The following is a 26,344-nucleotide window of genomic DNA, read 5'->3' as shown; positions in this document are numbered from 1 at the left end:
TATATATCTGACTGACATGTTTCTATCTATCTAATCTATGTGTGATGCTCTATCTTTCTGTTCTAAATTGTCAGGTACAGATGCTGAATTGCCGGACGGCTTTTTTAAAGAGACGGTGCATGAAAACACTATTATTTTTTTAAATTAATCCTTTTCACTAAATGACAAGTACAGTAAGCAACACTGTCACTATACTTATTATGTATGTGACTGACATGTTTCTATCTATCTAATCTATGTGTGAAGCTCTATTCTTTCTGTTCTAAATTGTCGGGTACCGCTGCTGAATTGCCCGCCGTCTTTTTTAAAGAGACGGTGCATTAAAACACTAATATTTTTTTTAATAAATCCTTTACACTAAATGACAAGTGCAGTAACCAACACTGTCACTGTGCTTCTTATATGTGTGACTGACATGTTTCTATATATCTAATCTATGTGTGATGCTCTATTCCTTCTTGTCTAAATTGTCGGGTACCGGAGTACGCCGCTGCTGAATTTGCCGGCCGGCTTTTTTAAAGAGAGTGTCTTCTGAGCAGTTTGTCAGCTTTTGGACACCTTTGAAGTTGTTTTCTATGTGTTTTTGTTTGCCTGCCATTGGTTTTAACGGTGTTCGACGGTGTTCTAAGGTGTTCCACGAACAGTTCGACGAACAGTTCCTCGAACATCCCGGTGTTGGACGAACCGAACCGAACCCGAACACTACGGAGGTGGCTCAACACTACTGATGAGTAATCTGTGTGTCCAGCCGAGAACCGTTGACCACCCTGATGTTCATGGGCTTTGGCAGAGACTCCATATGGATGGCATGCCTCTGGGCAAAGGTGAATGACAAAAAATTGTCATCGGCACCAGAATCCACCCCGGCCTTGGCAGCAACCGTGGCTGTGCCGAAGGACAATGTCACCTTACATAATAATTTAGAGGAAAGCGCCCTAGAGTCTAACACACCTTCTCCAACGGTGGTTAAACCCACTCGTTCTCCCAACTGCTTGGAACCCTTATTAATGGGACACTCCAAGAGATGTACAGGTCGGGGACGAGAGGGGCTAGAGACAGTCGGGGATATGTCCATAGCCTCAGGCTCAAGGTCGGGAGCCGCGGGTTTGGAAATGGGTCTGGAAAACGATGGTGCCAACCGATACTGAGGTCCAGGGACCTCCAGCTCTAACTTATGTTCTACATGACGCAAATCTATTCAGTTAGCTAGGGAGATTAACTCCTCCAGAGAGGTTGGAATCTCCCTGGTAGACAGAGCATTTTTGACATGCCCAGCCAGCCCCTCCAAAACACCGGAATAAGCGACCGCTCAGACCAATCCAGTTCAGCCGCTAAGGTTCTGAACTGGATGGCGTAGTGACAGGCGGTGGCCGAACCCTGGATCAATGCAAGCAGTTTAAGGGCCGTATCATGCGTGACCTGAGGCCCCAGGAAAACACTCTTTAGGGTTCTAAGGAAAAAACAAGCATTAGTTACTACAGGGTCATTCCGCTCCCACAGTGGAGTAGCCCACTCCAGAGCCCTGTGGGTGAGTAATGAGATGACGTAACCCACTTTGGCTCTTTCGGAGGGGAACCGTGCCTCCATCATCTCCAAGTGAATGTAGCATAAATTAATAAAACCCCTGCAGGCTTTACTGTCCCCAGAAAATTTTTCCGGGAGAGCAAAACGGGGTAATGGGGCATTTGCAGTGGTTGCAGTATTCACCGCGGCCGAGTTAATCATATTGGCTGCTAGAGAAGCCGCCTGGGTAGCTACTGCAGTAATATCAGCGACCGGGGCAGCTTGCTCCAGAGACTTAAGTCTAGCCTCAAGTCGCTGTATATAGCGATGCAGTTGCTGATTGTCGGCCATGTTCGGCAAGACTCTGGCGCTCAGATACTGTTAGGAGGGCGGTTGCAGACAACTTTATTTTAATAAACGCAACCGACCCCGGGGTCCGTAATGCAGCCTAATGGACTGCTGCCGAACACTTTCCGGGTGGAAAGGACAACCAAACTGATAACCCGTCCATGTTACCAGGACACCGGACCGGGTATAGCGGTTCGCTCTATCTCCGTTAACTGCACGGGAGAAGAGCGACCGGCGACGCACCGAACAACTATCTTAGCCCTTCGTGATAATGCACACGGAAGGATAAGACGGTTTGCACAATCTCCAAGAACCGCAGTGAGACATGCGACCGTGGGAGAAGCAGTAGCCCTGTCTTTGATACAGGCGCTATGCTATGGGGAATGGCGCTAAAGCGGTTCACACAATCTCCAAGAACCGCAGGGAGAAGTGTGACCGGAGAAGAAGCAGTAGCCCTGTCTTCGGTACAGGCGCTATGCTATAGCAGTCAGCGCTATTATGTGGGTGTGATCCCGCCGGGTATTCGTGCACTCAGCCGGCGTGCTACCAGACTGAGCAGACCCGCTCTATATGGCTCAAGCTACCTGCCTGCATAAAGCTATGGCTCTTCGAGGAGCCCAAGAGTTCAAGCATGCACACCACAACCAACCAGCTCAAATGATCTGAGCGCGCCGCCATGTTTGTGGGCGGGCCTTTTAAAGATTAAGCCCTGCTCCACTGTCGCACCATTGGTGACGACACCCATGACCAATCAGGTGGTGCCAGGTCACCGGATCAGCTGGTTCCTGAACCACCAATCACGGTCCGCCATGTCACGGACATGCTCAGTGTGGCGCATCTCGGACTTAGGCTGCCGGAGCCCCGACTCCCTCCGCAACCTATACTTCATAGTGCTAGGCACAAACACCCAAGATGCAACCCAAGTATCTCGTGCACTAGCTAGGTGTTGGGACTGAAGAAAGTGCTGTGCAACATCACCCCTGGCTGGACTTGAATGGGAGACCACAGAATCCTCACATGGCTCTGAATCAATTTCAGATCCAGCAAACGCCCGACATCTAACAGATTGTTGATACGGGGACATTTTTGGTATGCCATGAGTCGTAAGAAGACTTGTTAATGAGACATGTTAGAGCAGGATCGGTGATGTGGAGAAAAGCTAAACTGTTGGTTCATTAAATTCATGAATATATCTTAATAAGTCAAAGTCAAAATGTAAGTGTAAAAGTAATGCTAACCTGGGATATCTGTAAAGTAACATTGCCTAATTCAAAGGGGGCTTTGTACTGTTTGAAGCACTGTTGACATTGTGTTCTAGCATGTCAAGAATACCACCCAAACTGACTGACAGCCATCAAGCTTACAGTCGCTACCTTGAATATAACCATCAAAGACATTGTACCTTTTTTTCTGGCGTACTGCTGCTTCTCTTGGCCACTTCTTACATACTGTTTTGTGTTTTTTTAAGGTTCACCAGAAATTCCAACACTAAATCCTCTGCCCATTATAAATTCAACAGACAGTCTACCTCTAAAGGGAGATACATCTGACTATGCTGCAACTGTTGGAGATAAACTTAGCTTACCAAAATTGGCAGTTCAAGGTAAAATACCTCAAATTTGTCTGAATTTGTGTACACTAGAAAACTATCGAAAATGTGCAGTTCTATTGACACCAAGGCAGAACAGAACCGAGAATACAGTGTGGGCCATAGACAGCATGATTTGTTTGGTGCCAAATCCTTATCTGATCACAACTTTAGTTATATTCATATTAATACATTTACATAGAAACATGCCATGTATCATATGTCAGAGTATTACTGTATGTGTAATATAGAATTTTATGTATAAGAATCCTCCATATGCCTAATTTAGAGAATCTTTTTAATTACAACTTTTGACATATCACAGTTTTGATCAGTGGAAATAGGACACTCAAATACTACATTAAAAGGGGCTGTCGAACTGTTTTGACCATTGACTGTTTTCAACCATTTTCAAAGAGTAGTGAATGGGCCATGGATGGTATATTGCACATGTTCAACTCTTAAATTAGAACCAAGGAAAGTCAATGAATTCCAGCAATAGTATTGCTTGTCCTGGCTTATGTGGGACCATCACGCCAATCAAATGGGACACTTAAAGCCTCATTTGTGGGATTATGGTGTTCTGTATCCCCCAACTATCATTCTAACTTACATTATCAAGAGTCTAATTAAAACACCAAGTGCTGTACTTTTTGCAAACTATAACATTAGTTCCTTGAGGTTGCAGACTGTGAAGACTATGTCAAAAATGGTGAACAGAGCCATACTGCTGCAACCACGTTCATTGTTTCCATCCAACTCCAACCAGTGATGGAGCTGACAACAGCTAATAAGTGATGGGTGTAGGAAGTCTGATTTTTATGATCTATCCTAAAGATAATAAAGCTGAATACCTTGTTTCATTTACAACTATTTGTGCATTAGATTTCACATTTCTTCCTTGTACGTTTTCCTGAAATTCCAGGACTAAATCCGTTGCCCATTACTAATGAGAAAGGCAGTCTACCTCTACCTAATGAAGATTTATCTGTCAGTGCAACAACTGTTGGAAATAAACGCTTCTTGCCAGAATTAGGAATTCCAGGTAGATAACATACTTAAATACTATTTAAGAATGTCATCTTTGAAGCTGTTGTTTTTGGGAGACCTCTGGAAATTTCTGCATTAAGGCATATTGTTCGATATAGACAGTATATTGCTTGCTTTCATCCCTTGGAGAGAGCAAAGGAAAGTCAATTGGCTCTGGCAATTAATGGGAATTTAATTGCAAGACAACCAATATTCACTTCAGTATCAGCATTCAGAAGAGTAATCCCCTGACAGATGTCCTGTTATTCATATTGTGTTGTTCACTTAGCTTTTTTATTTGCATACTTAAAGGGGTTACCTCATACATACAGTATGTCTTATTGGGGCATATTGACAAATGCTGTAGGTAATCAAAATTGGGCCTTAATTCTCCTTTCCTTCCACTCTTCTTCTTCCACACCGTTTCCTACACCCTTTTCACCTGCATTTAGCATGGAATTATGATCAGATGCTATTTTCTGTTTTGACCATGAATTCATAGTTGTAAATCTTTAGATTAGTTACCGCCTTTGGTAACATTTTACCTAACTCAGATGAGGAAAAAGGGGAGGATGATCCAGCGTATCAGGCTAATTACTTAAAATAAAATACAACTTTTATTGTGCCTATTAAAACATTGCTCCACACCAATTGTCCATATGGTGCACTACAAGGATCAGGATCTACGCGTTTCGACGTTTAAGTCTTAATAATGAGACCATGATTAAGGCTTAAACATCGAAACGCGTAGGTCCTGATCTTTGAAGTGCACCATATGAACAATTGGTGTGGAGCAATGTTTTAATAGGCACAATAAAAGTTGTGTTTTATTTTAAGAAATTAGCCTGATATGCTGGATCATCCTCCCCTTTTTCCTCATCTGAGTTACTGCAGCTTCTCTGACCGGATCCGGGCGAGACGATTTGGCTCCATACTCCGAATGGTGAGCTGACTCAGTTGTGCATTTATTTTACCCAAATATCCTGCCAATGGGGTCTATAAGGTGTCCTATCAGTTCATCATTGACAGATTAGGATAATGCAGGACACCATATAGGCAATGTCGGGTATTATATATGCAATCAAAGGATTACATTTTGGAATATCCTTCTAGGACTAATAAATATTGCAAACAAAACGTTTATGTTTAAACAAAAGTTTCAGTTTACCCGATAAAAAATGGTTAACAAAACAAACACATATACATCTACTTCTCTCTTAACTGCCGTAATGCAGAAAAGGACTTGGACAGTATACCTAGGGTTTATCTCAAGGGTGGGATTCAGCTGGCTCTGTGGAGCCAGTTGTTAAAATCATAGTCAGTTCGCCGAACTGGCAAGAAAAAGCAGTTGTAAAGACTCACAGTAGATGAGTTTTCTTGTGTTTAACACCAACGCCTCTCGACTGACACTTACAGAGCACATTATCAATCATAGAATCATAGAATCATAGAATCATAGAATGGTAGAGTTGGAAGGGACCTCCTGGGTCATCTGGTCCAACCCCCTGCTCAAAGCAGGATTCACTAAATCATCTCAGACAGATGTCTGTCCAGCCTCTGTTTGAAGACGTCCATTGAAGGGGAACTCACCACCTCTCGTGGCAGCCTGTTCCACTCATTAATCACCCTAACTGTCAAAAAGTTTTTTCTAATATCTAATCTGTGTCTCCTCCCATTTAGTTTCATCCCATTGCTTCTAGTCTTTCCTTGTGCAAATGAGAATAAAGATGATCCTTCTACAATGTGACAGCCCTTGACATATTTGTAGACAGCTATTAAGTCTCCTCTCAGTCTTCTTTTTTGCAAGCTAAACATTCCCAAATCCTGCAACCTCATAGGACATGGTTTGCAGACCAGTCACCATTCTGGTCGCTCTTCTCTGAACTTGCTCCAATTTGTCTATGTCTTTTTTAAAATGTGGTGCCCAAAACAATCAGGGAGGCACACACAGAGAATCCACGTAAATGTACCTCTTAGAGTTGAAGCGTGGACGAGGGACAGCCACAGGATGAGGGGTACAGCAGCAATCAGCAGACACGCACAAAGATTAGATAATATAATATAAATATTTACTAACCAGTTTATAAAAACAAAGGAAAGATGGTAGGTAAATAGTGTATAAGTAAGTAAGTATGTAAGTATCACTTAATTACCATAGTTGCTTGTTGTAGTTTCAATAACATTGATTATTATTATGATTATTGATGATTAGTATTTTAGCTGCAGGAAATTATCACTCATGCTATGCAGTCCCCCTGCTCTGTGTAACACCACATCCACCATTGAATTTCAGCTTTCTGCCTATACACAGTGTTCACAAAATGCTGCCAATGATTTGTGTGTGCATTATTATACAGAGCTCAACATTCAGAGAACTGCTAGATCTACAGCAGAGTAAACAGGGATTTTACAAAAATTACAACAAGCAGCCCAATCAATAAGTGATACATCGCTGGAATCAATGATTTGTGTGTTCATTATAATAGATCTAGAACTGCTAGATCTACAGCAGAGTAAACAGGGATTTTACAAAAATTACAGCAAGAAGCCCAATACGTGATACATTGCTGGAATCAGGGTATCTGTCACTACATCATGCAGCTCATAGACTACATAGTAAAAAAAATAGTAACAGATTCCATTTAAATTGTCTAGTAAAAAAAAAGCATACTTGTCTCCCGAGGGGCTCCACTTCAAGCAATCTCGCAACATGGTTATGTCATGTGAGCACTCCAGGCTAATGCAGCCGCTGATAAGGTGTAGCTCAAGGAGCATGGAAGTTGTTCTGTGTCCAGAAGATAAGTATGGGTTTTTTTTTGCCTAACCTATTAGGGGAGTTGATAGGGATTGAACAGTAGTGGGAAACTTTTTTAGCTGTATGTAAAGATGTCCTGATTGCTTCAGTCCTCACAAGCCTCTGTGGTTACTTACTAGAGTTGAGCGAGCTGCTCGACACTAGAGATGAGCGTTGTTCTACTCGAACTGTTCGCCAATCTCAAATTCGAGCTGTTTTGGGCGGTGTTCGAGCCGGTCGGCGAACACGAACAATTTGAGAAAAATTCGGCTGTTCGAGGTTATGTTCGATAACTGTTCGTGCACCAAAATCATAACTGGATTTTTTCTCAGTAATGATGAAAATTAATGTTAATACGCAGTTTGAGTGTACAGCGGGGTGGGGGGAGGGGCAGGGGATGGATCTCTGCAGGAACAATGAAGATCTCCATTTTTTTTTCTCTTTCCCGCATTTGCAGTGGGGAGGTGCAATCTGTCAGCCTATCAGCAGCGCACACACGGAGCGAAGTGCTTTTTTTCACACAAGCAAGGGCATGTGTGATTGGCAGTGTATGTCACATGTCCTTGCCCTATAAGACCAAGCCATTTTCCCCGTCGCCACCATTTTCTCACTGCTGCAGCTGCGTGTTAGACGGCACCGCTGTTGCTGTGTGCGCTATACCTTGTTAATTTCAAGCCAATTTTCGCACAAATATACAGATAGCTTGGGAGTAGGGAATAATTGTGATTGCAGTCCTTTTAAGGACTAGGTTACAGCATTTCCTACGACTTTTATCAGGCAGGTCTGTGCTCTTAAATAGATAGATTGTGGGAGTAAAGACTAATTGTAATTGGAGTCCTTTTCAGGACTAGGTTACATCAGTTCCTATCAGTTTTTGCCAGGCAGGTCTGTGCCAGTGCTGTGCAAGTTTTTTTCACAGCATTTGGCTGAATCTAGCAAAGCTAATCCTTTTTGGCCTATTGCAGAGTGTGTTAGTCAGTGGAGTAGCCTATCTGTGTTGCAAGATATACCACCTGTGTATAGAATACCAATTTTTTTACTGCACCTAGTGAAGTAAAATCTTTTGGGCATAGCATCATTCTATTAGTCCATCTATACTGACCTCCATCAGGTTGCAAACTGAATATAATTTTTTTCTGCATCTAGCTCTGAAAAAATATTTGGGCTTCTAGCAGTGTGTGGGACTTGGTCTATTAGTCCATCTATACTGACCTCCATCAGGTTGCAAATTAAAAATAATTTTTTTCTTCATTTAGCTCTGAAAAAATATTTGGGCTTCTAGCAGTGTGTGGGACTTGTTCTATTAGTCCTTCTATACTGACCTCCAGCAGGTTGCAAATTGAATATAATTTTTTTCTGCATCTAGCTCTGAAAAAATATTTGGGCTTCTAGCGGTGTGTGGGACTTGGTCTATTAGTCCATCTATACTGACCTCCATCAGGTTGCAAATTAAAAATAATTTTTTTCTTCATTTATCTCTGAAAAAATATTTGGGCTTCTAGCAGCGTGTGGGACTTGTTCTATTAGTCCATCTATACTGACCTCCATCAGGTTGCAAATTAAAAATAATTTTTTTCTGCATCTAGCTCTGAAAAAATATTTGGGCTTCTAGCAGTGTGTGGGACTTGGTCTATTAGTCCATCTATACTGACCTCCATCAGGTTGCAAATTAAAAATAATTTTTTTCTGCATCTAGCTCTGAAAAAATATTTGGGCTTCTAGCAGTGTATGGGACTTGGTCTATTAGTCCATTTATACTGACCTCCATCAGGTTGCAAATTGAATAAAAAAATTTTCTGCATCTAGCTCTGAAAAAATATTTGGGCTTCTAGCGGTGTGTGGGACTTGTTCTATTAGTCCTTCTATACTGACGTCCAGCAGGTTGCAAATTGAATATAATTTTTTTCTGCATCTAGCTCTGAAAAAATATTTGGGCTTCTAGCAGTGTGTGGGACTTGTTCTATTAGTCCTTCTATACTGACGTCCAGCAGGTTGCAAATTGAATATAATTTTTTTCTGCATCTAGCTCTGAAAAAATATTTGGGCTTCTAGCGGTGTGTGGGACTTGGTCTATTAGTCCATCTATACTGACCTCCATCAGGTTGCAAATTAAAAATAATTTTTTTCTGCATCTAGCTCTGAAAAAATATTTGGGCTTCTAGCAGTGTGTGGGACTTGGTCTATTAGTCCATCTATACTGACCTCCATCAGGTTGCAAATTAAAAATAATTTTTTTCTGCATCTAGCTCTGAAAAAATATTTGGGCTTCTAGCAGTGTGTGGGACTTGGTCTATTAGTCCATCTATACTGACCTCCATCAGGTTGCAAATTAAAAATAATTTTTTTCTTCATTTAGCTCTGAAAAAATATTTGGGCTTCTAGCAGTGTGTGGGACTTGTTCTATTAGTCCTTCTATACTGACCTCCAGCAGGTTGCAAATTGAATATAATTTTTTTCTGCATCTAGCTCTGAAAAAATATTTGGGCTTCTAGCGGTGTGTGGGACTTGGTCTATTAGTCCATCTATACTGACCTCCATCAGGTTGCAAATTAAAAATAATTTTTTTCTGCATCTAGCTCTGAAAAAATATTTGGGCTTCTAGCGGTGTGTGGGACTTGGTCTATTAGTCCATCTATACTGACCTCCATCAGGTTGCAAATTAAAAATAATTTTTTTCTGCATCTAGCTCTGAAAAAATATTTGGGCTTCTAGCAGTGTGTGGGACTTGGTCTATTAGTCCATCTATACTGACCTCCATCAGGTTGCAAATTGAATAAAAAAATTTTCTGCATCTAGCTCTGAAAAAATATTTGGGCTTCTAGCGGTGTGTGGGACTTGGTCTATTAGTCCATCTATACTGACCTCCATCAGGTTGCAAATTAAAAATAATTTTTTTCTGCATCTAACCCAGCCAATAGTTTTGGCCTAATACCACAGTTTGGCCACTCAGCTCTGCTCGGTTACCATCCATTGTTTTTTTGTGCAAACAACTCCAGAGTTGTGAATTAGTTAACCACCAAAATGAGTGGAAAAAGGCCTGCTGCTGGTGGAAAGGGGAATAGGCGTGTTGGGAAGGGGAAAAAAGGTTGTGTCCGTGGGGTAGGTGCAGAAGAAAGACCATCTTCCAGCCAAACTAAAATGTCTACTTCTTTTAGCGGACAATGTGATAAGATCCCTTTCTTACGGCCACGCCAATCGCTACAAATTCCAGATGAGGCACAAAAACAGCAGGTGCTTCAACGGATATCAAGTGCTCCTTTAAGTGGGCTCTCCTCCACATCAACTTCAACATCACAAATACTCCAGTCCTCAAAGGTGTCACCCAAATCGCACTTGCTTCCTCACAGCTCCCAAATCTCCAGCTGCCCGTCTGAGTATAAGGTAGAACAGATGGTTGAGTCTGCAGAGCTGTTTACTCATACTATAGCCTGGGAATCAGAGGTCGACTCCAGCGCTTCTGTGAATCCAGACGAGGAAATGATCTGCACTGATGCCCAGAATCTTTATGAGTCGGATCCAGGACCAGACGCAGAAGGTTCTGACCATAATGTAGACCCTCATTCCCAAACTGTAACTCCTGTTGGTGGAGACAATGAGGAAGACGATGATAAGACTCAAATACCTGATTGGAGCGACAACTTTAGTTTTTTGTCAGGGCAGGAACAGGTTGGCTCTGAGGACGACGGGTGTGATAACGCACAGGGTGATGATGATGAGGTCGGAGATCCCACTTACTGTCAACCCACAGTCAGCCAAGAGATGAGGTCAGCAGAGGAGGTGGAGGAAGATGCTAGTGACGACGAGGTCAGGTTGCGCCTTCCTGGACAGAGACGTAGTACTGGAAGCACGTCAACAACTGCATCCTCAAACACAACTCTGCCTCTCACCACAAGTCGTGGTGGCTCTTCAGGTCGCATGGGTGCTAAGCCTTGCATAGCCTGGGCATTTTTTCAGATCGATAAAGATGACCCAACTCGTGTTATCTGTAACATTTGTCAGCAAAAGCTAAGTAGAGGCCAAAAAATACATAGTTTGAGTACTTCATGCATGAACCGGCACATGGACATGAAGCATAAGTTGCAGTGGGAAGCTCAGTGTGCTACAATACGGTCTAGCCGGCCGGGCCAACCACCGTCTGCCATATCTTGTGCATCCGCGGCCTCTTCATCCTCTGTGACTGGGGGGACAGCAGTCACACCTGTTTTGGGGCGCAGACCTGCCACCTCTTTACCCGCAACAGCCAGCGTGATTGGCAGGTCATCATTTTCTTTGGAGGTGGTAACACCAGCTGGTCTTGAGCGCTGTCCGACATCGATAGCACCACCTTTGGATCAAGGCAACCTAACATGTCCGCCTGCATCTTCCTCACAGACCGGCAGTTTGCCGGGGACACCCTTATCAACCCCGTCTAAGCACAATAGCCAGCCCTCGGTCCCTCAGATGTGGACAAGTAAAAGACCATTTCCTCCTAGCCATGAGAAAGCTAAGAGGTTGAATTTCACCATCTGCAAGCTCTTGGCTACAGAAATGCTGCCTTTCCGCCTGGTGGACACAGAGGATTTTCGAGACCTTATGTCCGTCGCAGTGCCCCAGTACCAGATGCCCAGTCGGCACTACTTCTCAAAGAAAGGTGTGCCTGCGCTCCACCAGCATGTCGCACACAACATCACCGCTTCTTTGAGAAACTCTGTGTGTGACAGGGTGCATTTCACCACAGACACTTGGACGAGTAGGCATGGACAGGGGCGTTACATGTCGCTGACTGGGCACTGGGTAACTATGGTGACAGCAGGACAAGGGGCTGCTGTCCAAGTCTTGCCGTCCCCACGAGTTGTGCGTCAATCCTCTTTATGTCATTTTTCCTCCACTGCTTCTGCCTCCTCAACCTCCTCTCGGTCTTCCACCTGCACCCAAAGCCTGTCTGGTCATGCCACAAGCTTTCTAACTGCGCAGAAGGGATCCTGCACACCTCCTTACTATGCTGGCAGTAGGGCTCAACGTCATCAGGCGGTTTTTACATTGAAATGTCTGGGAAATGTGAGTCACACAGCTGAGGAGTTGTGGTCAGCTCTGGAGAACCAATTTCATGAATGGTTGTCTCCACTGGACCTGAAACCAGGGAAGGCCGTGTGCGACAATGCTGCAAACCTGGGTGCGGCCCTTCGCCGGGGCAATGTCACACACGTGCCTTGTATGGCTCACGTGTTGAACCTGGTTGTCCAGCAATTTTTAGCCCACTATCCCAGACTAGATGGCCTTCTGCAGAGGGCACGGTCGCTGTGTGCTCACTTCCGCCGTTCGCATCCCGCAGCTCAGCGACTTACATCTCTACAGAAGTCGTTGGGCCTGCCACTTCACCGGCTAAAATGCGATGTGCCTACCCGGTGGAATTCAACTCTGCACATGTTGCAGCGACTGTGGCAGCACCGACAAGCCCTGGTGCAATACGTTCTGACGTATAGCCTGGGCCAACGAGATTCAGAGGTGGGGCAAATCACGCTGGAGGAGTGGTCTCAGATCAGGGACCTATGCACCCTTCTGCACAGTTTTGAAATGGCGACGAAGATGTTTAGTGCTGACGATGCCATTATCAGCATGACTATTCCGGTGATTTACATGCTGGAGCACATGTTAAACAGAATTCGGAGTCAGGTGGTGGCACAAGAGGAGGTGGAGGAAGTAGAGGAGGAGGAGTTGTATGCGGAAGGGCTAACATCTGCAAGGTCCAGACGGTCGGCAGCACCAGGGCGGCAGGCATGTGAGGGTGGGGGAGATGATTTTACCAGGGCGCATGGTAGCAGCCAAACTAGTGAGGAAGGTGCAGGAGCCCAGGAAGAAGTGGAGGACGAACTGATGGAAGACTCATCAGATGAGGGAGACCTTGATCACATTTCTGTTGTGCGAGGTTGGGGGGAGAGGACAGAGGAAGGAAGCATGATTGTTACCTCGCCACCAACACAACAGGGACTTGGTGCTCCTGGATGCGCAACACACATGAGTGCCTTCTTGCTGCACTACCTGCAACATGACCCTCGAATTGTGAGAATTAGAAATAATCCTGACTACTGGGTTGCCACACTGTTAGATCCCCGGTACAAAAGTAAATTTGCAGAAATTATTCCTGCCATAGAAAGGGATGCACGCATGCAGGAGTATCAGCAGAGACTGTTGCAGAATCTTACATGTGCTTTTCCACAAAATACCAGTGGTGCACGTAGTGAATCTCACAGTTCCAACTTGCCAACCGTGGGACCGTCAAGTGTTCAGCACTCAAACCGTAACAGAACCACAGTATCTGCTGGTAACATCAATTTTGCGGAATCATTTCACCACTTTTTTAGCCCATCCTTTGCAAGGCCACAGGAGACAAGAAGTCTGACACATAGTCAACGCCTAGAGACGATGGTACAGGAGTATCTCCAAGTAAACATTGAAGCCACGACTGTGTCACTGGACCCTTGCTCTTTTTGGGCTTCCAATCTGGATAAATGGCCGGAGCTAGCCACTTACGCCTTGGAGATCTTGTCATGCCCCGCAGCCAGCGTTCTGTCTGAACGTGTGTTCAGCGCTGCTGGTGGTGTGCTGACAGATAAGGGCACGCGGCTCTCCACTGATAATGTAGACAGACTCACGTTCATAAAGATGAACAAATCATGGATCCGAAACGACTTTTCTACCCCTGTGTCATCCTGGGGAGAGTAAAAGCTTGATGATTGGTTAAAATCACCCTACCAACCGTTTTAAGCTTTCAAATTACTAATCATGTTTATCTGTATCTTGACTGGAAAATAATTTGGGCTTTGTAGCAGTGTGCAGCACTGATCCTATTAGGCCATCTATAATAAGCTTCACCAGATTTAAAATTAAAAATAATATTTAGCTGCATCTAGCCCGGAAAATAATTTTGGGGCTCCGAGATGCGCAAGACACATAAGTGCCTTCTTGCTGCACTACCTGCAGCATGACCCTCATATTGTCAGAATTCGAAGTAATCATGACTACTGGGTTGCCACACTCTTAGATCCCCCAAACTTTTCGATCAACATTTTCATTTTAATAAAGACCAAAAAAATGGTCATTTTTGAAATTATAAGCATTAGCAGGTTGTTAGAAACTGAAATCAAACAGTTTTCAACTCAAAAATTTATTCTAGGTGATGTTACATTTTCACATAGGACCCCTTGTTCGAAAGGAGCTTCTGAACTCTCTCGTCCATTGAATTTGTCAGGTTTTGGATGGTTTCTGCTTCAATTGTTTTGCATGAGGACAGAATACCCTCCCAGAGCTGTTGCTTAGATGTGAACTGCCTCCCGCCATCATAGACACTCCTTTTAATGATGCTCCAAAGGTTCTGAATAGGGTAGAGGTCAGGGGAGCATGGGGGTCACACCATAAGTTTGTCCCCTTTTATGCCCATATCAGCCAGAGATGCAGATGTTTTATGTGCAGCATGAGATGGTGCATTATCATGCAGAAAAATGATCTTGCTGTGAAATACACGGTTCTTCTTCTTGAACCATGGCAGGAAGTGCTGTTTGAGAAAATCCACATACATTATGGAGTTCATCTTTAGCGCCTTCAGGGATCCTAAAGGGGCCGACAATCTCTCTCCCCATGATTCCAGCCCAAAACATTACTCCACCTCCTCCTTGTTGGCGCTGTAGCCGTGTTTGCGTGGGGTGTCCATCAACCAGCCATCCTCCACTCCATTCATCTGGACCATCGAGCGCTGCACGGCACTCATCCGTGAACAAAACAGTTTTGAAATCAGTCTTCATGTAATGTTTGGCCCACTGGAGCCGTTTCTGCTTGTGTGAAGTGGATAGAGGAAGTCGACAGGATGGCGTATGCACAGCTGCAAACCTCTGAAGGACCCTGCATCTTGTTGTTCGGGGGACGTTGGAGGCACAAGCAGCTTCAAAAACTTGTCTGCTGCTATGACAAGGCTTTTTTGCCGCTGCTCTTTCAACCTGACGTAATTGCCTGTAGGAAAGAGTCCTCAATTTGCCCTTATCAGCACGCACACGTGTGTACTGTGAATCAGCTACATACTTCTTGATTGCCAAGACACTTCATCCTGATCATCGCACAATGTTGATTGTAGTCATGCCTTGACCTAAACACTCCACAATTTGTTGCTTCTCAGCAGCCGACACATCCTTTTTCTTTCCCATTTTGGCAGAAAATGTAGGCTGCTTAATAATGTGAGAGAGCCTTCTTAAGTAGTCTTGCCTTTCATTGGACACACCTGCCAAACTAATTAGCACAGGTGTCTGCAATTGCTTACAGTGATATAAAGAGCCCTGACACACATCACCATCAATGAGTTTAACTGACAAACAAACAAATTCTTCCCTTATCACTCCTAAACACTTTTTGCATAATAATTTGGAACGCGGTGTACATGTGCTTTTCCACAAAACACCAGTGGTTCACGTAGTGAATCTTACAGTTCTAACTTGCCAACCGTGGTCTGTATGGAATTGTTCAATAAAGGGCCCAAAATTAAGATAACATAGATGGGAGAGGTCTCTATGAATAGGAATTCCTAAGTATTTGATACCCTGTGAGGGCCAGGCAAAGGGAAAGTTGGACTGGATGGAATCCTATATGGATTTAGGGAGGGAGACATCGAGGGCCTCAGACTTCGCTGCATTGATTTTAAAATTTTACCATGTAACAAAGTGATCTATTTCAGCCATAACAGCAGGGATGGATATATGTGATTGAGTGATATATACTAGGACATCATCAGCAAATAGAGAGCACTTGTACTCGGTGCCTCCCACCTCAATCCACCTAATATTGGGGTTATGGCGAATTGATGAGAGCAGGTGCTCCGTCACTAGGATGTATAAGAGAGGGGACAGAGGACATCCCTGCCTTGTCCCATTGGTGATTGTGAAAGGTGATGAAAATGTTCTGACGCACCCCCTGGGCCTTGGGACACCCGGAGCCGGACCCTTTTTGGTGGATGCTGGTGGTTGTAGTCTTCGTGGCTGCGATCCGGTTCCGTGGCTCAGGGCGGTCAAACCAGTGGCGGAACTATTTATGTGGTTTTGATGTTTAAATGTCCGACTACGCCACCCGTGGATTGCGGTCAGAGTGAACCGCCGCTACAGGGCAGACCGCTAAGGCTGGTGTTGTGGGTGCAGCAGAGCGTAGCATAACTCCCCACGGGAGGAGTATAGCCTCAGGGCAGTGTATGCGGAGGATGGGGGTGATGGTGCAGGGCAGCAGCAGTAACGACACGGAGTCAGTGATGCAGTTCAGGGCCTTTACTCACAGTTCTTATTATCCAGACCACGTCTGCAGGTAACGGCTGCCCACGTCGTACTGTGCTCACCAGGTGAGGGGCTCAGACAACTCCCAGATAACTTTGGAGCGCTTCACAGGACCCCCTTTGTGTGTCCTTTGTCTGGCCTTTCTTACCAACACTTCTGTCCGGCTGCCTCGGGCCTCCTCTTGGTAAACTTGGCGCCAGTTTCCCTGACCCTATGTGGTGCCTTCCTAGCGGGTGGAGCAAGGGGCTGCGCCACATAAAATGTCAGAGCCTCCGGTTTCTAGCTGAGGGTCGTTTCCTGCCTCCACTAGTTCGGGGACCGGTCTCCCCCTTTGGCCTGACCCCTCCACGCAGGTGGATTCGGGCGTGCGGTGGCGACTCGCCCGTCCGCACCCCTGGGATCCCTTCATTCCTCGTTCCTGGAGCCTTCTCCGCTCCTCTTCCTTCCTTCTCCCTCTTGCAGGCCTGGGCCTCTGTTACTAGGCCCGCCTCCGGAGCAGAGCTCATGCAGAGCCCCTGCTCCCTGCCACTTCTGCTCAGACTTCTCTGCACTGAACTAAGATGGTGCCCACCTTTTATACTCCCTTCTCAATGCACCCAGGAACTGCTTCCTCCCTGCTCCTGCACTGCAGGGTTCCCCTTCCTCAGTGTTCCCTCCCCCCACTCCAGCCAGGGACAGGGACTGTCGTGCCCATCTCAGGGGCATATTGGTCGCCCTGCCCCACGGCAATGTGGTGTAATGCATGCAGGTGTCGGGTCCTGATCCACACTCCATCCTTATCTGAGAGTGAGATATCACACCTCTGGGTGAGGTGCAATACGTCTGTAGCAACCGAGCCCTCGGTGCTACAGTTCCATTTATCTTCAGCCTAGGTGACGTATTGTGATACAGGGCCGTGATTTTGGCTATAAAAGGGTCCCCTAGACCCCTACCCCAAGCTTTTTAAGAGAATCATATATGGCGTGCCAGGAGACTCTATGGAATGCTTTCTCAGCATCCAACGAGAGTATCTACTTACAAATTTTTAACTGCATCTAGCCCAGGAAATACTTTGTGCCTAGTAGCAGTGTCTGCTAGTCAGCGGATTATCACGGCTGTTAAGCAAGCTACACCACCTGTAGTTTGGACACTTAATTTTTTCAAAGGAAATGCTTCGGGACCACGGGATACTTAGTGAAGAGCATCAGGAGGCACCCCAAGGCATAGGGGCTGGGACTGGCACTAGGATGCCTTGCGGTGGACAGCCGAGCTCGATCCTTATAAAAGCTTTTTAACTGCAGCAGCTTTAGTGGACGCTACTGGAGCTGGAATTACCGCGGCTGCTGGCATGAGACTTGCCCTCCAATAGATCCTTGTAAATGGATTTAAAGTGTATTCATTCAAATTAGAGGGACAATTTAAATTAAAAAGCTTAGAGCTGCCTCCACCACAGGGGGGCTCTCTCGACCCACCAGCGGACAGGCACCAGTATTGGGAGAGGGGGGCTGGCCGTCAGGGTTCACCGCGGCTCTGGCACAAACCCGGCGACACGGAGGTGGCACGGGCAGGAGCGGACTGGCCGTCTCGGCTTCTCACTTTTTGGATTTTAGAAGGGCATGACATGCCTATATCTGTGTCTCCCCCTCCTTTTACTCCTCCACCTCTTTTCTTTTCGCATGACTATATGTACTTGTCACTTTTCCATGTGTTAGTTGTGTCTTCTGAGCAGTTTGTCAGCTTTTGGACACCTTTGAAGGTGTTTTCTATGTGTTTCTATGTGTTTTTGTTTGCCTGCCATTGGTTTTAACGGTGTTCGAAGGTGTTCGACGAACAGTTCGACGAACAGTTCGGCGAACACACGGGTGTTCGACGAACCGAACCGAACTCGAACACTACGGGGGTGGCTCAACACTACTCGACACTGCTTGGTACTCGCCGGAGCATCTCACTACTCGCGATGTTCAGCGAGCACCGGGCATTTTCGGGTTACTCGGGCGGGAGCTCGGGTCTCCGCCCTGCATGTTTGGCGCTCTTCACAGAGCCAATGAACATGCAGGGATTGCCAGCCAGTCACTGTAATGCCACAGCCATGTTGGTTGTGGGCATTACAGTGATTGGCTGGCCGCACAGCGTCACCTCAAGTATTTAAAACCAGGCGCCGCCATCATGGACACAGACGGCTGGGATCAGACAGTGTAGGGAGAGTGCTGCTGAGCTAGGAGAGATTAATACTGCGAAATAGGTAGTGTAGGGTCTCTAAAGCCTACAAAATCAAACAAACAGTCCTTCTGAGGACTAATATTCATCCCAGATATCATGCAGGCAGGCAGGCTGTATAGGAGACGCAGTGGGTATACCAACAAATACTGCATTACAGTCCTGTGTGCCGCAGCTGCTCAAATTGCAAGTCTGCATCTTCTGATGCGGCAAGGATGACTTCTGATGGGCACACTTTTAGGCAGTGACCTGGGTGTCAGAGATGCTTCCAGGGGTCTTCCCCATGCTGTTCCCATGTCTTTTCAGCACTGTATGCATGTGTCACACAGCACATGGCCAGATAAGGTTGTAAAATGTTAAAATGACATTTCCCGGTGAATGCATTTGTCACGGTTGAAAGCAATACAAAAGTGCAAAAACGCATAAAAAATGCTACTTGTGAACATAGCCCAGGGTTTGGAGGAGTATTTTTTGTTTTTGGTTATTTATTTTACCTTATACACAAGTTTTTACCCTGGAAAGGAAGTTCCTTAACATATTTCACAGGAAAACAGTTTCAGTTTCGTTTTGAACGTTTTATTCTGAGCCCGTAAAAGTGGCTTAATACCTCTGACCACGTTGTTGACAGCAGTGACTTGTGGGTCAGAAATGCTTCCTGGGGCGATCCCCCTGCTGTCCCCATGTCATTTGAGCACTGTCACTATCATTTTGGGCACTTTTTAGGCTTTCTACAGACTGCCGGGGGAGCCGCCGCAAAAATGCTCGGGTCTCCCATAGACTAACATTGGACTTGTTGCTCGGGTCGAGCACCCGAGTATCACAGTGAGCTCGGCCCGAGCTTCGAGCACCCGAGCATTTTAGTGCTCGCTCAACACTATTACTTACGCATTTTTGGCCTGAGGCTACTGAGGCCAGACATTGGCTGTAGCAGACAGTTAAGGTGACAGATGGAAAGGAGGTAGATTATCCTTTCCATTTTGAGCTGGGGTCCCTACACTGTACATCATGCTAAGAAGTGACTAAAAGTTCCCCTAGAATAATGTGTACTTGACAGGAGGCAATAAGACTTTCCCTATTAAAAAAAATTGTTAGTAGGCTAAGGAGGGTACTGTTCCTTTTCTTTAGGTTGCTGTTACTAGTATTTTGTGGTTGAGAAAACAATGGCTAGCAAAATGAGTGTGGTCATAAAATGGGTATGGCTTTCAAAGAACTAGCTTTAAAATGGGAGTGTTTATCTAACACACACAGGGAACATATTGTATGTTAAAAAATTGAATCGTACCCCTGACTTATCTGTTTGGACTTTTACACAGAATGGGTATTTTGATAAATCATCTGTAGGTCCTCAGTCCAAACCCCAAGCATATCTGAAATTGCCATCTTATGCACAGCAGCCAGCATTATATCTCTTAAGCAATTTTTCCAGGTAAAGTAGCGAGTGAATCACCCTGTACCAGTCATTTAGAAATAACCTAAAAAATGGAATGCTCCTAATATGTTTTGAATAGGCAAGATTAAAATTATTAAAAGGTGACTGAGTTTGCATATATCCACATCTCCACTGAGGTTTATGTAGAAAGAAGGCTACAGAATAGTAGCTGAACTGCAGTTCTCAGCAACAACCAGTACAGAGCTGGTAGCAGAGCTGTGCTGCCCTGGCTGCTGTTAATGTCTACTTACAGCCAGCATCAGAGCTGAAAACAGCTAATCAGTGGTGGGTGTTGGAATGCCATTGATCTGATTTTAATGACATATGTTAAGGAAAGATCATCAATATCATAAAGTTGGATAAACCCTTTAACGTAAAAGCATTTTTGTATTAGATTTTACAGTTCTTCCTTGTAGGTGTTCCTGAAATTCCAGGACGAAATACACTGCCCATTACCAATGAGAAAGACAATCTACCTCTACCTAATGGAGGTTCATTAGACACAGCTGCAACGGTTGGAAATAAACCCATCGTACCAGAATTAGGAATTGCAGGTATATACAATACTTAAATATTATTTAAATGTGTTTGCATAGTAGAACAATGGGACAAAGGATAAAAACAAACTGACCATAAAAGTTCAGTACAGACAGAAATATATTAAAATATAAATAAGCTTTATTAAGAATCAGGAAGGCGACAATAAGAATTACAAAAATTATAAAGATGGTTCTTCTTTAATCACTATTTGAAATTTTCTGCTAATTATATTTCGGTGCACAGGGGCTGGACTACACTCTGGGTCTTCTCCTCCCTGTGTGTGATTCCCCAGCCTCCTCTGTTTGAAATCTCAGCAGTTACCTATCATTCAAAGACCAGAGGCAGGTAGAGGGACTTGGGAATCAAAGACCAGAGGCAGGTAGAGGGACTTGGGAATCAAAGACCAGAGGCAGGTAGAGGGACTGGGGAATCAAAGACCAGAGGCAGGTAGAGGGACTGGGGAATCAAAGACCAGAGGCAGGTAAAGGGGCTGGGGAATAAAAGACCAGAGGCAGGTAAAGGGGCTGGGGAATCAAAGACCAGAGGCAGGTAGAGGGGCTGGAGAATCAAAGACCAGAGGCAGGTAAAGGGGCTGGGGAATAAAAGACCAGAGGCAGGTAAGGGGGCTGGGGAATCAAAGACCAGAGGCAGGTAGAGGGACTGGGGAATCAAAGACCAGAGGCAGGTAGAGGGGCTGGGGAATCAAAGACCAGAGGCAGGTAGAGGGGCTGGGGAATCAAAGCCCAGAGGCAGGTAGAGGGGCTGGGGAATCAAAGACCAGAGGCGGGTAGAGGGGCTGGGGAATCAAAGACCAGAGGCAGGTAGAGGGACTGGGGAATCAATGACCAGAGGCAGGTAGAGGGGCTGGGGAATCAAAGACCAGAGGCGGGTAGATGGGCTGGGGAATCAAAGACCAGAGGCAGGTAGAGGGGCTGGGGAATCAAAGACCAGAGGCGGGTAGAGGGGCTGGGGAATCAAAGACCAGAGGCAGGTAGAGGGGCTGGGGAATCAAAGACCAGAGGCAGGTAAAGGGGCTGGGGAATCAAAGACCAGAGGCAGGTAAAGGGGCTGGGGAATCAAAGACCAGAAGCAGGTAGAGGGACTGGGGAATCAAAGACCAGAGGCAGTTAAAGGGGCTGGAGAATCACAGACAGGGAGAAGACCCATTGTACAATCCATCCCCTGTGTACCGAAAAAAAGTAATTCTGGCATTTTAATTCTTCATATTGTTAGTTACACCTTTTACCGATCGGATTAATTTATTTTATATTTGGTAGACTGAACTTTTACAAATACAGCGATACCAAATATGTGAATTTTTTATTTTTTTATTACTGGGCTAAAAGGGGGGTGATTCGAAGATTAGTTTTTTTTTTCTTCTTCATATTTTTAAAAGCATTTTTTCCCATTATTTACTGTATTTGTTATTTTCTGAATGATTTAGCCATCATCTGCCAGGAAAGATGTGGGCTCGGCTTGCACACACCGAAGTCAGAGATCCAACATATGATGTAATTGTACATCATATGTCGAGAAGGGGTTCAACCCAAAATACAAGTTATAAGTAAAAAAAATCAGCTCTTACTATTACTGAATATCTTTAGTACCTTTTGCTCCAGAAACACATTACTAGCGAGTGATGCTATTGTGATGCATATTACATGCGTGTGATGCCATTCACATGTGCAGCATGTGACTGGCATAAAATTCAAAAAGTAAAAAACAGTGGCAGTATTGCTATTTTTTTGCTTTTATATAACCCCCATAAAGATTTAACAAAAGTTAATTTATTAATTCATAATCCAAACCAAGTTCAATGTTAAAGAAAACAATGGCCTTCACAAGAGATGAGCAATCAAAATTCAAAGTCACCTTTTTCGCTAATTTATTGTCCCTTATTATACGCTGGGGTCTCTCCAGGCCCCAGAGTATAGTAGGCATAATATGTCAAAAATAAAAAAAATCCTTATACTTACCTCACTCATCTCCTCTCCAGCCCCTCCAATCCTCATGGCCACCCGTCCTATCCTCGCTGCATCTTCTGATCACCGACACTTGTGCTGAATTCTGTAGAAGCGAGCGAAAGGCCACGTCATGAAACCACAACATGTCCTGTGCCCTTACACGCGAATGTGCAGAATGCTCCAGGGCCTCTTCAGGGCTGGAAGTCACAGCCTAGTGGAAGGATTTCACCGCGAGTGGTGGTGATGAGAAGATGCGGCAAGGGCTGGACGTGTGACTGTGAGGAGCGAAGGGGCTGGTGAAGTGAGCAGTGAGGTGAGTATAAAGATTTCTTTTATCTTTTAACTTTTTGATGGCCCTCAATGGTTTGCTGTCCTTTACAACATTTTGCTAAATCTTAGCCACTATAAAAATCATGTCTGTACCATAGATTTTAATGCTTTGGTTGTATAGAAAAATGTTTTATTTACTATGCGCACCATTGACGCGGGTAAGTTGTCTATTCACTGTCCCGCCTCCTCACTTAAGGCCCCCTTCACTTGTCCATGTTTGCAGTACGTGTGGCATCCATTTTTTTCACAGATACCGCATGTACCCATTATAACGTATGCTGCTGTGCACATGTCTGTGTTTTCACACAAGCCCTGTGTCCATGTAAACCACTCTGAGACATTTTTTTTTTTACCAGCAGCACAGATCACAAGGGCCAGTACAAGTCTATGGTCCATGTAAAATACATACAGCACACGGATGGCATCCATGTGCCATCCGTGTGCTGTACGTGTTTAACACTGCAAAATAAGGCCACGTTCACACGTTCAGTATTTTACACTAGTATTTTTAAGCCCAAACCAGGAGTGCAACAATCAGAGGAAAAGTATAATAGAAACACGTCACCACTTCTGTATTTATCACCCACTCCTGGTTTTGTCTTACAAATACAGATGTAAAATACTGAGCAAATACTGAATGTGTGAACGTGGCCCTAAGGAGAAGCTTTATCATTTCATTCTTTCTTTATCCATACCGGAAAAACACGAATGGCAAACTGATGACACGCTGAGCCAAAACACTATTGACTGTTGGTTTTATATGGACATTTAAAGGGGGCCTAACATGTAGTGCACTTTCTCTTAGCTTGATTAACAATGCTCACTTGCCCAGAGCAAACGCTGTCTTAACTGATTTGTGTTAGCGCATAGAAACTCCTGGAGCCCAGTGGTGCACATAATGTCCGTATGTACATGGTTTCCTACCTTGGTCCTGCTGGAAGCAGATAGTCCATGACGGGCGTATGCAACAAGTATCTACGCTGTATTAAGCGTTCCCTAAAATCAAACTCTTTAACACTAAAGTATTCTTGTTTTAGATTTCATATTTCTTCCTTTTAGGTATACCTGATGTTCCACAATTAAATCCACTGCCCAATATTAATGCAAAAGACAGTCTACTTTTACCTAATGGAGATTTATCAATCAATGGTGAAATTATTGGAAATAAACCCATTGTGCCAGAATTAGGAGTTCCAGGTAGATAATACTTTAATATTATGTAAATGTGTCTAAATAAACTTGTCTTTTTTTGTGGGGAAAAAAGTAGCAAAACACAAAAAAGTTACATGTTAATATTTAAGAATTTTTTTACATTTTTGTTCATTCTGTATCTAAAAAGGTTTAATAAAAAGTGGTCAAAAAGGCATACCACAAATCTGTAAGTAATCAAAGCTACATCTTGTTTTGAAAAAATAAGCCTAATGAAAACCTACATAATTTGTCAGAAGCCACCGAGCAAAGGGTAAACCAAGTATACTGGTTGTAGTCAAATCTACAATTATTAAACCTATACAATTATTAAACCTATACAGAAAGACTACAGATGCCATAAAGAATTCAAAGACATAACTTTATTATTAACATATACAGTGGCTTGCAAAAATATTCAATCCCCCTTTGTTTTTTACCTATTTTGTTACATTACAACCTGTGTGTAAATATTTTGCAATCCGATTTGTGTGTGATGCATTAGCACTACACTGTGTTCCAAATTATTATGCAAATAATATTTTCTCAGATTTTCCCAAATTACCTATATGAATTGCAGTCATTATAATTTTCCAGTCAATTAACTATTAGAGTACAATTGAAAGGTTTTTGTACAAACTGCCTATGATAACAGTATATTTAAAAAAAAAAAAAACACTCAAACTGCACTCAAAATGCATGTTCCAAATTATTATGCACAGCAGAGTTTTCAACCTTTTCATTTTAATAAAGAACAAAAAAAATGGTCATTTTTGAAATTATAAGCATTAGCAGATTATTACAAACTGAAATCAAACAATTTTCAACTCAAAACTTTATTCTAGGTGATGTTACATTTGCACATAGGACCCCTTGTTCGAAAGGAGCTTCTGAACTCTCTCGTCCATTGAATTTGTCAGGTTTTGGATGGTTTCTGCTTCAATTGTTTTGCATGAGGACAGAATACACTCCCAGAGCTGTTGCTTAGATGTGAACTGCCTCCCGCCATCATAGACACTCCTTTTGATGATGCTCCAGAGGGGTTCTCAATGGGGTTGAGGTCAGGGGAGCATGGGGGCCACACCATAAGTTTGTCCCCTTTTATGCCCATAGCAGCCAGAGATGCAGATGTGTTATGCGCAGCATGAGACGGTGCATTATCATGCATGAAAATGATCTTGCTGCAGAATGCACGGTTCTTCTTCTTGAACCATGGTAGGAAGTGCTGATTGAGAAACTCAAAATACATTATGGAGTTCATCTTTACCCCTTCAGGGGTTCTAAAGGGGCCGACAATCTCTCTCCCCATGATTCCAGCCCAAAACATTACTCCACCTCCTCCTTGTTGGCGCCGTAGCCGTGTTTGCATGGGGTGTCCATCAACCAGCCATCCTCCACTCCATCCATCTGGACCATCGAGCGTTGCACGGAACTCATCGGTGAACAAAACAGTTTTGAAGTCAGTCTTCATGTATTGTTTGGCCCACTGGAGCCGTTTCTGCTTGTGTGCAGTGGATAGAGGAGGTCGACAGGATGGCTTACGCACAGCTGCAAACCTCTGAAGGACCCTGCATCTTGTTGTTCGGGGGACGTTGGAGGCACCAGCAGCTTCAAAAACTTGTTGGCTGCTATGACAAGGCTTTTTTGCCGCTGTTCTTTTAACCTGCCTGTAGGAAAGTGTCCTCAATTTTCCCTTATCAGCACACACACATGTGTACTGTGAATCAGCTACATACTTCTTGATTGTGCGATGATCACGATGAAGTGTCTTGGCAATGTTGATTGTAGTCATGCCTTGACCTAAACACTCCACAATTTGTTGCTTCTCAGCAGCCGACACATCCTTTTTCTTTCCCATTTTGGCAGAAAATGTAGGCTGCTTAATAATGTGGGACAGCCTTCTTAAGTAGTTTTGCCTTTCATTGGACACACCTGCCAAACTATCTAGCTCAGGTGTCTGCAATTGCTTACAGTGATATAAAGAGCCCTGACACACATCAACATCAATGAGTTTAACTGACAAACAAAAAAATTCTTACCTTATCACTCCTAAACACTTTTTGCATAATAATTTGGAACACAGTGTAAATAGTATAAGTTGGTGAAGTGAAGTGAAAAAAATATAGGCATAAGTTAAATTTATGGGATCAA

At 44.3% G+C, this 26,344-nt stretch overlaps 1 protein-coding gene across 1 annotated transcript in view; it reads left to right on the top strand.

Moving 5' to 3' along the window:
* Nucleotides 1-26,344, top strand: part of LOC141271359 (uncharacterized) — a 72,468-nt gene that overhangs the window by 34,817 nt on the left and 11,307 nt on the right. Inside the window, exons 3-6 of the mRNA XM_073681463.1 lie at nt 3,320-3,454; nt 4,365-4,484; nt 20,588-20,725; nt 24,065-24,202. Of these exons, the coding sequence (XP_073537564.1) occupies nt 3,320-3,454; nt 4,365-4,484; nt 20,588-20,725; nt 24,065-24,202 (531 nt within the window). The remainder of the gene's footprint in view (nt 1-3,319; nt 3,455-4,364; nt 4,485-20,587; nt 20,726-24,064; nt 24,203-26,344) is intronic.

This window comes from Phyllobates terribilis, unplaced genomic scaffold (assembly GCF_046119375.1).
Source record: "Phyllobates terribilis strain yellow unplaced genomic scaffold, ASM4611937v1 Scaffold_5__5_contigs__length_657084704, whole genome shotgun sequence".
Taxonomy (NCBI): Eukaryota; Metazoa; Chordata; class Amphibia; order Anura; family Dendrobatidae; genus Phyllobates; species Phyllobates terribilis.
The sequence above is the reverse complement of the archived record's forward strand: the minus strand, read 5'-3'. Positions and strand labels throughout refer to the sequence as shown.